This window comes from Anomaloglossus baeobatrachus, chromosome 4 (assembly GCF_048569485.1).
Source record: "Anomaloglossus baeobatrachus isolate aAnoBae1 chromosome 4, aAnoBae1.hap1, whole genome shotgun sequence".
NCBI classification, from domain to species: Eukaryota; Metazoa; Chordata; class Amphibia; order Anura; family Aromobatidae; genus Anomaloglossus; species Anomaloglossus baeobatrachus.
Window position 1 is genome coordinate 503,038,757 of NC_134356.1, and position 16,276 is coordinate 503,055,032.

The 16,276-nt window shown below is 43.3% G+C and overlaps 1 protein-coding gene across 1 annotated transcript in view; it reads left to right on the forward strand.

Moving 5' to 3' along the window:
- GALK2 (galactokinase 2) overlaps positions 1-16,276 on the forward strand; it is a 374,056-nt gene that overhangs the window by 36,111 nt on the left and 321,669 nt on the right. Inside the window, exon 2 of the mRNA XM_075345810.1 lies at positions 15,120-15,208. Within this exon, the coding sequence (XP_075201925.1) occupies positions 15,120-15,208 (89 nt within the window). The remainder of the gene's footprint in view (positions 1-15,119; positions 15,209-16,276) is intronic.

The following is a 16,276-nucleotide window of genomic DNA, read 5'->3' on the forward strand; positions in this document are numbered from 1 at the left end:
TCTCCATCAACTACCTGTCTGGGAGTAAGAATAACAAGGCAGACGCCCTGTCTCGCTCTATGCTTTCTACCCAGGAGGAGATTGACGAACCTCGTCTTATCCTTCCCTCCAGGGTTTTTCATACGCTCTCCCCTGTGACGTTAGACCAAATCCCACCGGGCAAGACCTTTGTTCCGCCTGATCGACAGAATGATATACTGTCATGGGCCCACACCTCAAAGGTGGGTGGGCATTTTGGTATTAGGCGGACACGAGAGTTACTGGAGAGGTGGTATTGGTGGCCACACTTAGCCAGCCACGTCAAGAGATATGTCGGTTCCTGCTACTCGTGTGCTCGCAACCGTCCATTACGGCAGAGACCGGCTGGACTCTTGCATCCTTTACCAGTGCCAGATAGACCATGGGAGGTGGTAGGCATGGACTTTGTGGGTGATCTTCCATGTTCACAGGGACATAGATTTGTGTGGGTCATTACGGACCATTTCTCCCAGATGGTTCATCTCGTACCGTTATCGAGAATCCCATCTTCCAGGGTACTAGCCAAACTATTCCTCAAGCATGTCTTTAGGCTTCACGGGATGCCAGATCGTATCATTTGTGATAGAGGCCCGCAATTTACTTCCCGTTTCTGGCGAGATCTTTGTAGCCTTCTGCAAATTGAGTTGAATCTCTCTTCGGCATACCATCCGGAGACCAATGGTTTGGTTGAGCGTACCAATCAATCTATGATTATATACCTTCGACACTTTGTTGCTGAGAACCACGATAACTGGTCCTCTCTCCTACCCTGGGCAGAATTTGCCCTTAACAATTCGCTGGCTGAGGCCACTGGGCAGACACCGTTCGTACTCAATAATGGGCAACACCCTAGGGTACCGGTACCGTTTCCCGCTGCTGCACCTCCTCCTCTTGTGGCCGACTGGGCAACTAATGCCAGAGAGGTTTGGGATCGGACTCAAGAGTCGATCCAAGCAGCTAAGGACCGTATGAAGACGGTGTCCGATCGGTTTCGTCGCCCGGCTCCTGTCTTTTCTCCAGGGGACTTTGTGTGGCTCTCTGCAAAACACGTGAGACTTAGAGTGAGCTCTGTCAAATTTGCTCCTCGCTTCCTGGGTCCTTATGAGGTTCTTCGACAGGTAAATCCTGTAGTCTACCAATTGAAGTTACCCGTCCATCTTAAGATTCATGACAAATTCCATGTCTCACTGCTAAAGCCGACTATTTTAAATCACGCTCGTGAAGTGCACTCTCCTGCCTCTGATTCCTCTCGCTCTAGCTATGAGGTACGAGCCATAGTTGGTTCTAAGATGGTTAGAGGGCGCAGGTTCTTCTTGATAGATTGGGAGGGTTACGGCCCGGAACATCGCTCTTGGGAGCCTGAGGAGGCTGTCCATGCTCCCAACTTAGTTGCCGATTACCTGCGTCGCCGGGAGGGGGGCCCTTGAGGGGGAGGTACTGTTACGGTTGCTGCGAGCACTGGAGACTAAGTCCAGATTTCTTACTACTGCACATGTGCGAGCGCTGGAGACTAAGTCCAGATTTCTTGCTACTGCACATGTGCGAGCGCTGGAGACTAAGTCCAGATTTCTTGCTACTGCACATGTGCGAGCGCCGGAGACTAAGTCCTATCTTGGAGCCATTGCACATGTGCGGGTGACATCATCGCTGACACGAGGTCACATGTCTCTGACACCTTCTATGCCGATTGGTCGCTGGTCATGTGCTTGTGATGCCTTGCTCGGTGATAGGCCAGCATGACGTCACTCCTGTCGTTCTGGCAGCGGATTGGCTCTGGTGTCCTCCATCTTGGATGAGGCACAGAGTCTATATAAGACCCTGACACACGCCGCATGGCGCTCAGTCCTCTTGGTTCATGCATAAGAGTAGACGCTCTGTGCGCGTTCCTCTAGGCATTCCTCTGTCTATGCTAGGTGAGCGCAACCGGCAGGGTAGCGTTCTTATACCTTACAGCTTCGGCTGCTGTCCGTATCCTTACCTCTTAGGGGAGCGGACATAGGCAGGTGCCTGAGGCACATGGTCTGGCTGGGCCTTGTGGTTCGACTCGTAGGTGGACGTTGCCGCTAGGGTAACGTTCCTTATACTGCGTCTGGCAGTTGTTCGTATCCTCGCACACTAGGGAAGCGAACAGAGGTAGGAGCTTTGTGCGGCTTACGCTGCTGTTCGTCTCTTTTGCACCACTAGAAGAGCGGACCTAGGCAGGTGCCATATCTAGTGGTTCGTGTCCTCGCACACTAGTGGAGCGAACGCAGGTAGGAGCTTTGTGCGGCTTACGCTGCTGTTCGTCTCTTTTGCACCACTAGAAGAGCGGACCTAGGTAGGTGCCATTTCGCACACATTGCCTTTGTCTCTGTGATTATTAACAGATCATTCCACACACCCTCCAAGTAAGGGAGGAATTGCTTTACTTACTTATTATATCCTTCTGTGAGTTAACAGAGGTATTGCACTCTGCCATAGTCTGCAGCAGAGTTTTTGCACGGTGGACCCTGACTGTCTGATACTCCTTTAGGTTATCAGACAGCCCCCCGTAACACCCCCATTTTCTAGAACAGCAGTCTCTCCATGTGAGGAGTGTGACTGCAGATTACCGCACTCACCCTCCCCCGGTCCACAGTGGAGTAGCCTGTGCAGTAGCGACGTCAGCAGGATTCCAGCTGACAGCCGCTGTCTGCGCATGCGCCGTCAGCTTTCAAGAAGGAGGCGGCGTGCTGTGATCGCGGGGCCGGAGCAGGAGCACCAGCAGCCAGGTAACGTAAAACCGGGGGCTGGGGGGGGGGCGACGGCGGGACCTGGGGACAACTTTCTGCCGCATGTGACGTGTCACATGCGGCAGAAAGTGCAGGATGAATGCGGCCGCCATCTTCCACGCTCCGGAGGGGGGAGGGGGGAGGCGGCTCTGGAGAACGGAGGGGGCTCCGGGGACCAGAGATCTCCGGTGGACCGGAGGAGGGGTCAGGGGGAGGACATTTCCCTCCGATCTGAAATGTTTGATCATTTCAGATCGGAGGGAAATGAATGCAGAGCCGGCGGCGGCGGGAGTTTTCAGCGCGCGTCGGCGCCATCTTGGATTTTCCGGAGGGGGGGTAGGGGTGGTGGGGGGACTCTCCGGTACCGGAGGGCTTTGGGGGCACTAAGGGCTCATATTTATTTCTCATCTGACATGTTTGATCACGTCAGATGAGAAATAAATCAATTTTACCGGCCATTTATTTTTTTTTAATGTTGTCGCCGGTATACGGTGTATACCGGCGATCGCATTAACGGGGTCCAAAAAAAACACCCCGATTCATAATCTTAGGGGTCTCAGCTACCTCCGGTAGCTGAAACCCCCGAGATTTTTCGTCACTGGGGGGCGCTACAAGCTTTTTCCGGCCTGACGTCTCAAGACGTCGGAACAGAATAAGTACCCTGTTTTTCCGACGTCTTGAGACGTTAGGCCGTCGCTATGGGGTTAAACTCCATGTTATGATTACGACAGTAAGGTCTGAACGCATCAACAAGATGCTCTGCCACTTTGAAATGCTCAATGAAGGGTTTTTGGTAGCTATAACTGCTCCTACTTTTGTATGGATATGATTTGTCTGAGCTCCCGTGAGTTATGCAATAGAAAGTAGCTGTTTCGATCAGCCAATTATTTTGTTTTTATTGCTGATTTGCACTGGTTAGTACCTACCAAAAGTGGGTTAAGAGAGGACAACCTGTGAAGTAGCGCCAGGGGCGTGGGCACTAAGGGATCACTGATGCCAGTGGAAAATGGAAGGCTAACTCATCAGTACAATCTAACAGAAGAGCTATTGCAGCACAAATTCATAAAAAAGGATTGTACTGTCAATGATTGAAAGGTTGGAGCGGTGAGGCTGCAGACGGGTGGAAGTGCCCAGACTGACTCTACAACCATGGATCAATGGAAGAGGAGGGTTTGGCTTGAAAAATCTCATCTGATTTTTATTATTTGGCCGGCCATCAGACTTTGCTTGCTTTCCTAAGGAAAACATGAAAGCAGGATACATTATAGGAATGAGGCAAGTTGGTGAAAACAATGTGATACAATCGGGCAATATTCTGCTGGGAAACCTTGGGTCTTTTCATTCATGTAGATGTTACTTGGACCTTTCTTACCTAACTTAATAATGTTGAAGACTAGCAGTGTTCTTTAACGATGTTGGCACTTTTCAGCATATTTCAGATCTTGATCCGATCTAATATTTGTGAGTGTGTTGGAAAAAACGATTCTGATTCATGATCACTCTGTTTCGCAAATCAAAGGATCAGAGCAGATCTTGGTGGTAGATACCACAGGACACCGTGTATGTACAGGCCGTGCCTTGACCGGTCAGAGCTGTTTGTGTAGCGAGCGGGAGACCTACATGATACAGTGGGGAAAAAAAGTATTTAGTCAGGCACCAATTGTTCAAGTTCTCCCATTTAAAAAGATGAGAGAGGCCTGTAATTGACATCATAGGTAGACCACAGCTATGAGAGACAAAATGAGAAAACAAATCCAGAAAATTACCTTGTCTGATTTGGCAAGATTTTTTTGCTAATTATGGTGGAAAATTAGTATTTGGTCAATAACCAAAGTACATCTCATTATTGTGTTATAAATTCTTTGTTGGCAGTGACAGAGGTCAAACGTTTTCTGTAAGTCTTCATAAGTTTGGCACACACTGTTGGTGGCATGTTGGCCCATTCCTCCATGCAGCTCTTCTCTAGAGCAGTGATGCTTTAGGCCTGACGCTGGGCAGCATTGACTTTTTAACTCCCTCCAAAGGTTTTCTATGGGGTTGAGATCTGGAGACTGGCTAGGCCACTCCAGGACCTTCATATGATTCTTACGAAGCCACTCCTTTTGTTGCCCTGGCAGTGTGCTTGGGATCATTATCATGCTGAAAGACCCAGCCATGTTTCATCTTCAATGCCCTTGCTGATTGAAGGAGGTTTGCACTCAAAATCTCACGATACATGGCCCCATTCATTCTTTCATGTAAACGGATCAGTCGTCCTGGTCCCTTTGCAGAGAAACAGCCCCAAAACATGATGTTGCCACCCCCATGCTTCACAGTAGGTATGGCGTTCTTTGGATGCAACTCAGCATTCTGTCTCCTCCAAACACGACGAATTGTGTTTCTACCAAACAGTTCTACTTTGGCGGCATAGTCTGTTACTGATGGTAGCCTTTGTTACGGTGGTCCCAGCTCTATGCAGGTCATTCACTAGGTCCCCCCGTGTGGTTCTGGGATTTTTGCTCACTGTTCTTGTGATCATTTTGACCCCCCGTGGTGAGATCTTGCATGGAGCCCCAGATCAAGGGAAATTATTAGTGGTTTTGTATGTCTTCCATCTTCTTATTAATGCTCCCACAGTTGATTTCATCACACCAAGCTGCTTGCCTATTGCAGATTCAGTCTTCCCAGCCTGGTGCAGGACTACAATTTTGTTTCTGATGTCCTTCGACAGCTCTTTGGTCTTCACCATAGTGGAGTTTGGAGTGTGACTGTTTGAGGTTGTGGACAGGTGTATTTTATACTGATAACAAGTTCAAACAAGTGCCATTACTACAAGTAATGAGTGGAGGACGGAGAAGCCTCTTAAAGAAGTTACATGTCTGTGAGAGCCAGAAATCTTGCATGTTTATCATGCATCATCATCGTGCATCATAATTTGCAAAAACAAAATCTTGCCAAATCAGAGAAGGGGATTTTCTGAATTTGTTTTCTCATTTTGTCTCTCATAGTTGTGGTCTACCTATGATGTCAATTACAGGCAAATCTCATCTTTTTCAGTGGGAGAACTTGCACAATTGGTGGCTGTTTAAATACTTTTTCCCCCTACTGTATTAGACAGGTAGTTTTAATGTTCTGATGGATTGGTGTATGTAGTCCTCCTTAGCTTCCAATACTTTAATGCAGCACATTTACACAAGACCCTTTTCACTGTGTGGTCAAAAACATATACAGTTTTACATTTTAGCAGTATTTCACCTGGAAAAATTGCATGGTTTGAAAGCACAATAAATGGGTAATGTGTAAACCCAACCTTAGAATCGGCTTCTCTCTGACATTGCGCTGATCTGAATGATTGCTGGTTACACGCTAATGATCTGCTGTTATTTGTTCTGCTAATTTTGTGCTGTAGAGTGTATACTAACGTAAAATCATTACTCATGGTTCGTTAACTTGCAATTAGTAAGTTGGTGCCAGTCCTCTCCTTCTCTGCGATTTATCTGAGATTCAATTTGTCTTTTATTTTCTCTGTCGTAACTTGATTTTCACATTGCAAAAACTGGTAAATCTCCTTTGGCACCTAAACCACATAGTCTTTATGAATGACGTAAATGGGAGATACTTCTCAAATCATTGTGAGGCAATAACAATATAATGATATCGTCTGTACCCAACCGCAGCATTTTAATTACTGCTTTGCAGTTTGCTCGCAGCGGTTGGCGGTCTCGTGCAGCAGTTAAATGGAAGAAACTGATATTTCACATTGGCTGCAATTTCCTCCAAGCAATTCCCCATAACTCAGAAGTCTGAATTTGCCAGCTAGACGATGCCTTGTAACATGACCTGAGAAAATCTATAAAAATGATTCTGAAGAACCAGGCGGGTACAGAATATTGTGGGAATACTTGCATTCAAAGCTGATAAATGCCAAAGATCAAGGCACGGATACATGTTTTTAAATACCTATTAGAATCCTGCCTGGAATATACTCCCATTACACCCTATTGTAATCCAATAAACCGTTCTCATTTCTAAGGCTAGGTTCGCACACTGCGTCTTTTTGACGCTGCGTTTTTGTGCGTTTTTGGCCGCTAAATCGCACAAAAACGCACCTGCGTCGAAAAAACGCATCAAAAAACGCATGCGTTTTTGCCGCGATTTGGTGCGTTTTTGGCTGCGTTTTGCTGCGTTTTTGATCTCTGCGTTTTGCTGCGTTTTTCCAATGCATTGCATGGGGGGAAAACGCAGAAAAACGCAGGAAAGAACCGACATGTCCATTTTTTTTTTTTTAACTCAAAAACGCAGGTAAAAAAACCAGATGTGTGCGGACAGCAAAAATGAAAACTCATAGACTTTGCTGGGGAAGCAAAGTCCTGCAGTTTTGAGGACAAAAACGCACCCGAAAAACGCGCAAAAACGCCGCGAAAAACGCACTGTGCGCACATAGCCTTATTGTCAATTATGAGTATAGGCGGAGAATGTGATACAAAATCTATACCTGACCCAAAAGAAATGTCTTTATTCCTATTTGCCTAGCTACAAGAAATGAGAAATATCTCTGGTTGCACTAATAAATCCACCAATATGCTCAAATTAGACCAGCTATGTTCACAAATGATAAACTGACCAAGGTCATATTGTCCAGGGACACATTAACCACGACAAAATAGCTGTACTTACAGCAAAATCTTCATCGTAATAGGGATAGCCCAACATGGCATCATAAGGGCGCATTCACATGGTGCAGTCAATTGCATGTGCTCTGATAAAGGAAAAAGTGAAGCAAAATGTTCCAGTTTTTGCATGATTACATAAAACAATTGTTTTTTTATTCTCTTCTTCTTTTACTGTTTAAGGCCCTGTGCACACGCTGCGGATTATGCCGCGGAAGTGCCGCGGATTTCGCTGAAAGAATGCTGCAGAAAGTGTTTATAACATTTCTGCAGTCAGCCTCCAGCAAAAACTATGGGGCTTAAAAAATGCTGTGCGCACACTGCATTTTTTGTCCCTGCGGGTTTTGCCGCAGAATTTCCGCTCCGGAATTAATGTGCATGTCATTTAATTTCCATAGGTACCTGCGGGTTTTGCCATAGATAATTTTACAAACCCGCGGGGACCAACCTGTGGAAAAACCGCTGCAAATCCGCACCAAACCGTGCAAATGCAGATTTTGGTGAGGGTTTTTTTTACCGCAGGTGCGGGAATCTTTCAGAGGGTCCGGAATTTTCTTAAGAAAATTCCATTTTCTAGTGCGCACAAAGCCTAAAAAAAACAATGAAAAATTAAAAAAGTGATTTGAGTACGTCAACGTATCATTTTAAAAGTTAGCTTCTGGTGCATAGTCTCATGATAGTGACACACTCCCCTCCCCCTACCAACCTCATAAAATGAAGAAACACATTTTGACTAGATCAATAGTCACGTTATGCTCCATGTTGTAACACCAACCAAACTATATCCCTCTTCTCCTAATAAACTTGGACACTATTTATTTTCAGGTGAGAATCGGTAGCTATGCCACTTGGAATTCATGAATCCTTTCCTGTTGGTTTGCTCCATATTTTGGATTTTGTTACCAAGTCCATATATTGTTCTTGTAAAGGGGCACAGATAGATAGATAGAAAGATAATATAGGTGCATGAATATTCAGTGATGGAAATAAGTATTTGATCTCTTGCTGCACATTAAGCACATTAAGGTCATGGAGTGGCATAGCCATTCTCCAGACCTTAATCCCATAGAAAACGTATGGAGGGAGCTGAAGCTCCGAGTTGCCAAGTGACAGCCTCAAAGTCTTAATGTTTTAGAGATGATCTGCAAAGAGAAGTGGAACAAAATTCCTCTTGACATGTGCGCAAATCTCATCAACTACAAAAATGTCTGACTGCTGAGCTTGCCAACAAGGGTTTTGCCACCAAGTATTAAGTCTTGTTTGCCAGAGGGATCAAATACTTATTTCTCTCTGCAAAATGCAAATACATTTATATAATTTATACAATGTGAGTTTCTGGATTTTATTATGGATATTCTATCTCTCACTGTTAAAATTAACCTACCCTTAAAATTATAGACTGGTTATGTCTTTATCAGTGGGCAAACTTACAAAATCAGCAAGGGATCAAATACTGTATGTAGACGAGGCGATAAGTACTCTGGGCATGATAGAGCACTTACAGAGGTTGTCCAACCCCAAAATCCCAATTTTTTAGGCTAATCTGTGCTGTATTGTAGTATACAACACTGCTTTAAATTTAGTGTTTTGATTATAACTTTCATTCTGTCATATCTCCACCAGAGCCTGCTCCTGCGACTTCGGCTTCTGTCTCTAGACACCACTGTATTCACCTTGTAGGCAGTGCTCGTGATGGAGAAGAAGTCAGTACCAGTGTCTCTGGTGAGCACAGCTGCTCCCACCTACTAGGGTTGGTGTGGCTGTGATCTGCGGTGCTTCTGTCGATCTTGGTTGTGTGTGCTTTCCAGCTGATGTCAGCAGCCCCCCGCCTCAGTCTATGAGAGAGCACCACTCACTTTTTAGTCTTCAGCCTTTTGCTGGTCCCTGCTAGATATAGCCTCCTGTTAGTCCTGTACTGCTGTTTTTCTGGTTTAGTCTTCTTGCTGCCCTTGTATAATTGTCCCCCATTTTAACTTCGGCCTGATTTGCTGATGATTCTCCTGCCTGCTGTTTATTACTTTGCTGACATCTCCGTTTTGACCTCGACCTTATTTACTTTTTTAATCCAATTAGTTTTTATTGAAAACACAGCAGATACAAAATCATACATGGTAATTTAAGAGAACAATTGTCAACTGCCCGCACATGAGGGCTCCATACATTAATATACTCCGAGACAATCCAGTTACAATTCCTCTGCCTTCTCGACCTTATTTACTGACGATTCTCTTGACTGCCGTTTTTGCCCTCTCTTTTACCTCCTGGTTTTGACCCTGCCTGCGACTATTCCTCTCTGGACTGCAGCCTTTCCATAGGCAGCAATCTCTTGGACCCCGTAATAAATCCAAATCCCAATATAGAGAAAAAAAGGGTTTCAGGGTTTTTTGGGATCCTGCTCAGTGGTCAGCTTGTACTTTGTCTGTGATGGCCATTCTGAATTTCACTTCATTCTCTGCATCCAGTTTCTTTACATGCTGGTCTCCCAGACTATGCAGCTTCCGGTGCTAACCTAAGTGTCTAGCACTCCTCTTTGACCATCCACTACACACTCATTGGCTGTTAGAGGTCAGTGCTGAGACAGATTCCTATCATTTATTTTTGTAATGGATGTGACAGCAGTGATCCTGATCCTCTCATCTGTAGAAGTGCAGCACCATCACTACACCTCACATCACATCCACAGTGGTGATAGAGCTGTCACACGTCCCCTTACATTACCCCTGATAAACAGATCAATACTGTCATACTATACATAGCACCTAATGTGAGTCTATGGTAAATATACTATACGGTAGCGTACCGCTAATAGTGGTAGATCACGCAACCGCTATGGGGCCCACAGAACAGCACAAACATTATGATACATCATATTAGAAAAATACTATTTCTTGCCCCACAGTCTATCAACTATACAGAACACTGCTATACATTACACATTACATTACTATCATATCACCTCATACACTACATTCCAACCTATAACACTACTATGCCTTTAATCTTATACCCTACATCACAGCTTATATGTACTATACATTACAATACAACACAATTCACATGACATTATATACAAAAGACACAAGACACTATTCACATTGCACCACATGACAATACAATAAAATGATTGGTGTCTTCAGGGTTAGGAACGAGATAACCTTAGTCCAACCCTCTTACATTGGCATACTTGGTACTGACACAGTTGAAAGCAATGGTGGAAGAGGGAGCCATGAGCTTCCTCCCCTGTCATTCTCCCTGCGCGGCTGAGCTCTGGTGTCTCAGTGTAGGTTTGAGGAGTTGTGCTGTGTTCAGAATACACGCTGCAGAGACCGGAGCAGCGGGGGAATGCAGGGACCTGAGTTTTGTTTTTTTTTTCTAAATCAGTGGGGGCCATTTTTGAAAGCTGTGTGGGAGCCCTAAAACAGTCTGCAGGGCTATGTGGGTGCCATTATTCACTTTGCAAGGCTAAGTAGGGGGCACTATACAGTTTTCAGGGCTATGTGGGGGCCATTATTCTATTTGGAAGGATATACAGAGGCCATTTTATAGTTTGCAGGGCTGTGTGAAGGCCATTATACTATTTGGAGGACTATGTTTGGTGCTATTATACAGTTTGAAGTGTTATGTTAGGACCATTATAGAGTTTGCAGGACTATGTGGGGGCCATTATTATGTGCTCAGTGCATTATACAATATGTATGGTGGTGTTGGGATCATCATACAGTGTATAAGGTTGTATAGGGGTATCACACTGTGTAGAACATGTAAGAGCCATTACAATTTATGGGTCCATTATACTGTATCGAGGGCTGTGTTGGGGTCACTTGTGGGGGTATCATACTTTGCAGGGTGAGGGATAATCTGGGGTCATCAAACTGGGTGTAGGGATGTTACTATGTAGGAATTAACTGTTAGAGTATCATACTATGTTTGGGGAATCTGTTGTTGGCATCATACTTTATGGGAGTATCTCATAGTGAAGAACAACTAAGGGGCTTTAATAGGAGGAAAATTACTTTGTAAGGACTGTATAGCTGTGAGATATGCTCTTCTGTGACTCCAACGAATATTATTTTTCTTGTTGTGGGGGGGGGGGGGGCTTAATTAGAACTGTCACTATAGGGCCTCATAATTTCTATGTACACCCCAGTATATATACTATGTGAGTTTTATTTATATATATATATATATATATATACTTTTATATATATATATATATATATATAAATGTATAATATCAATTTTTTATGCAGTACAGACCAAACATTTGGACACACCTTCTCATCTCTAGATCTCTAGAACAACTGTTAAGAGCAGACATTGTGCAGCAGGCCTTCATGGTAAAATGGCTGCTAGGAAACCACTGCTAAGGAAAGGCAACAAGCAGAAGAGACTTGTTTGGGCTAAAGAACACAAGGAATGGACATTAGACCAGTGGAAATCTGTGCTTTGGTCTGATGAGTCCAAATTTGAGATCTGTGGATCCAACCACCGTGTCTTTGTAGAAAAGGTGAACGGATGGACTCTACATGCCTGGTTCCCACCGTGAAGCATGGACGAGGAGGTGTAATGGTGTGGGGGTGCTTTGCTGGTGACAGTGTTGGATATTTATTCAAAATTGAAGGCATACAGAACCAGCATGCCTACCACAGCATCTTGCACCGGCATGCTATTCCATTCGGTTTGCGTTTAGTTGGACCATCATTTCTTTTTCAACAGGACAATGACCCCAAACACACCTCCAGGCTGTGTAAGGGCTATTTGACTAAGAAGGACAGTGATGGGGTGCTACGCCAGATGACCTGGTCTCCACAGTCACCAGACCTGAACCCAATAGAGATGGTTTGGGGTAAGCTGGGCCGCAGAGTGAAGGCAAAAGAGCCAACAAAGTGCTAAGCACCTCTGGGAACTCCTTCAAGACTGTTGGAAAACCATTTCCGGTGACTACCTCTTGAAGCTTATCAAAAGAATGCCAAGAGTGTGCAAAGCAGTAATCAAAGCAAAAGGTGGCTACTTTGAAGTACCTAGAATATAAGACATATTTTCAGTTGTTTCACACTTTTTTGTTAAGTATTTCATTCCACATGTTTTAATTCATAGTTTTGATGCCTTCAATGTGAATCTACAATATTTCTAATGATATATACATGCTTTTATCTAGTGGACAGGTAGCTCAGTGGTTAACATAGTTACTCTGGTCCTGGGTTTTAGGCGCAAGGACAACATCTGCAAGGAGTTTGTATGTTCTCCCTGTGTTTGCATGGGTTTCCTTTGGGTTCTCCAGTTTCCTCCCACACTCCAAAAATACATAATAGGGAATTTCGGTTGTGAGCCCCAATGGGGACAGTGATATGTGTAAAGCACTACAGAATATAATTCCGAATTATAAGCAAAGCATAAAAATAAATCTGTACTTACTCACCTGCTCTCCTATGGGCCAGTCCAAGCTTGGATGAAGCCTGATAACACCAGGGGGATTCTGTCAATGGTTTACTTTTTCGTTTGGATGATTAGATAGCCGCGGTAAAAGCTACAGCCCTCAACAGGCCATCCATAAAAGGACCAGAAATACCTACTAAAGTTGGTTGAAAACAATCTCCCATACCAAGGTTAGACTTGTATTTCAGACAAAGCAAGCAAGTGGTGCCAGCAGCCACAAGGGGGAGCATTGTTCATATTTATATACATTACTCTCATATGGAAATGTATAAATGTTTAATAAACCACCTATTGTGTAGCTGAATGAACATCACAGAGTTTGTATGAAGGTAATCTGATTTTTACAGTCCTTGCTCCATCAAGAATAGAAGCTTTGATGCTGGAGTAAATAGGCATATTGCTCAAATCCAAAATTTCTATATTGTACTAAACATAAATATAAAATTGTATTCTGCATCTGATAAACTAGTATGAGAAATATGCATCTATCTATCTATTTGTCTATTAGTCTGTCTGTCTACATGTTTATATGTGCATGTCAATAAATATTCATATATCAGGTAAAATAAGTATTGATCATGTCACTAATTTTCTAAGTAAATATAACCTCTAAGTAGAAAAACATAATTTTATCATAAACTGGCCACAACCAGGTGCTTCACGTAAGTTTTCAAATTTCGGGAGTGAAAAGAATTATCAGAAGAGTTGTCTAAGAGCCAAGGACGACCTTTGGAGACCTACAAAGAGACCTGAAATCAGCAGGAACAATTTTTTCAAAGAACACAATAAGTAATGCACTCAACCTCCATAGCCTGTATGCACGCTCACCACACAAGACTCCATTGCTGAACAAAAAGCATATTCAAGCGCATTTAGGCTATGTGCCCACGGGAGATTAAACCTGCGGATTTATCTGCGGAAAATCCGCGGATTTTCTGGATTTTCCAGATAAATCCGCAGGTTTCAGCATGTACAGACACTCCCCATGTTATCCTATGGGACATGGGGAGTGCTGTGTCCATGCTGCGGATATATGCGCCTGCGCGACATGCTGCGGATGTCCCGCAGCCGCACGTAATTGCATGTCAATTCTTTTTGCGGAATTACCTGCGGAAATTCCAGCTCTGCACTATGGAGATAGGGCCGGGACTTCCGCAGGTAAGCCGCACGAATGTCCGCAGGTTTACAGCAGCTATTTCGCTGTACTACTGCAGCTAAAAATAGCTGTGGATTCTGGGGAGCAGCTGCGGGAAACCTGCGGATGGAGCTGCGGATACATCCTCAGGTACAAACTCCCGTGGGCACATAGCCTTAAAGTTTGCTCAACAACTTTTAAACAAGCCTGTGAAATACTCAGAGAATATAGTCTGGTCAGATGAGACTAAGCTTGAACTCTTTGGATGCCATAATACACACCATGTTTGGAAGACAAAAAGCACTGCATATCACCCCAAAAACACAATGCCAATAGTGAAGTTTTTGGGTGGGAACATCATGGTGTGGCACTGGCAAACTTCATATAATTGAAGGAAGGATAAATGTACTGAGACATTCTTGATAATAATCTGCTGACATCTACCAGGATGATAAAGATGAAACGAAAGTAGTCCTTTCAGCAAGACAATAATCCCAAACACACAGCCAAAGAAACTCTCAATTGATTTCAGAGAAAGCAAATAAAGCTGCTAGAATGGCCCAGCCAATCACCTGACCTGAATCCAATAGAAAATTTAAGTAAGGAACTAAAGCTCAGTGTTCACAGATGGAGTCCACAGAACCTTCAGTATTTGAAGGGTGTTTGTGTGGAAAAATAGTCCATAATCATACCTGAGCAATGCATGTGACTAGTTTCTCAATACAGGAGGCATCTTGAAGCTCTCATCACCAACAAAGGCTTGTGTACGAAGTATTCATTGAATTTCAGTAATCGTGTTCAATACATTTTTTTCCTGTGTCACTTCTCATTATTATACACCAATAAATATATGGACAGCTATTGTTTGTTTGTTTTCTTTGTCTGATTGGATTGGTTGTGATCGACATCTGGTAAGAATTTCATGCCAATAGCATCTTTAGAAATATATTTATTTAGAAAATTAATGACGTATTCAACACTTAATTCACCCATTGTATATATATTCACACATACTGTAGGGTATCTAAAAAAGTGTCTGTATAGGTAAATATGATCCTTATGTACTTTTAGCCTTGTGCTGATTTCAATTTAAAACTAAAATGTTTCTATTTTTTTTTTTTAAATCTACAGGTTGCTGAGTCTGAAGGAAAAGTTTATCTCCAAATTTGGTAGTGAACCATTGTTTTATGCTCGGGCACCAGGACGAGTCAACCTAATAGGTAACCTACATAATGATGTACAAGTGAGTGATGACAATGCCGCAGAGTATGTAGACGCCATATAAGTAAGAACCTTGAATCATAAACGTCTCCTCATCCTTCTATTTTTGTAAGAGCCTATGGGGAAAGGGACACTACAGGCTGCTGATAAGTGAGAAAAAGGCTATTTTTTCTTTAATAAGATTTATTGCTAAGTTTCACATATTCAAATTTGCTACTGACATAATAATAAATATGCTTTGATTAGCACGGTTTAAAAGTGTCATCCAGTGTCAATATGTAGTACATAAAGCTGATAGTGACGCCATACAGTATAGGTTAATGAGATACGTTGCCCATTAAGCGAATAACCCCCCAACATCTTTAAGCATTCATGCATGCTCATTGGCGTACCTTGAAGCCTGGGGGATGATGCAAAATATCCTACAGGTCATCCAACTATCATAGGTCTGTCTTTAAAGGGGTTGTCCACGACTCTGACAACCTCTTCTCAATTCATATATTTCCCCCTTTTAAAATAATAAAACTTATTCTCCCCTCCAGTCTGGTATTTCTGGCACCGGAGGTGAGTATTTGTATCATTTTAAGACTATGTGCGCACTAGAAAAGTGATTTTTCTTGAGAAACTTCTGGGAGTTGAAGATTACCGCATCTGCGTAAAAAAACACGGGAAAAAAACGCATGCGGTTTTGCCGCGGTTTTTCCGCAGGTTGGTCCCTGCGGTTTTTTATAAATAAAGCATATTGAAAAAGAGGAAAAAAAAAAAGGTAATTTCCTTCTGATATAGATACAGTACATAAAGAAATAGATAGATAATGGATAGATATATAAGATATATAGATAGATGGATAGATAGAAGGATAGATAGATAGATGGATAGATAGAAGGATAGGTAGAAGGGTAGATAGATGGATAGATAATGGATAGATATATAAGATAGATAGATAGATGGATAGATAGAAGGATAGATAGATAGATGGATAGATAGAAGGATTGGTAGAAGGGTAGATAGATGGATAGATAATGGATAGATAGATGGAGAGATATATAGATAGATAGATGGATAGA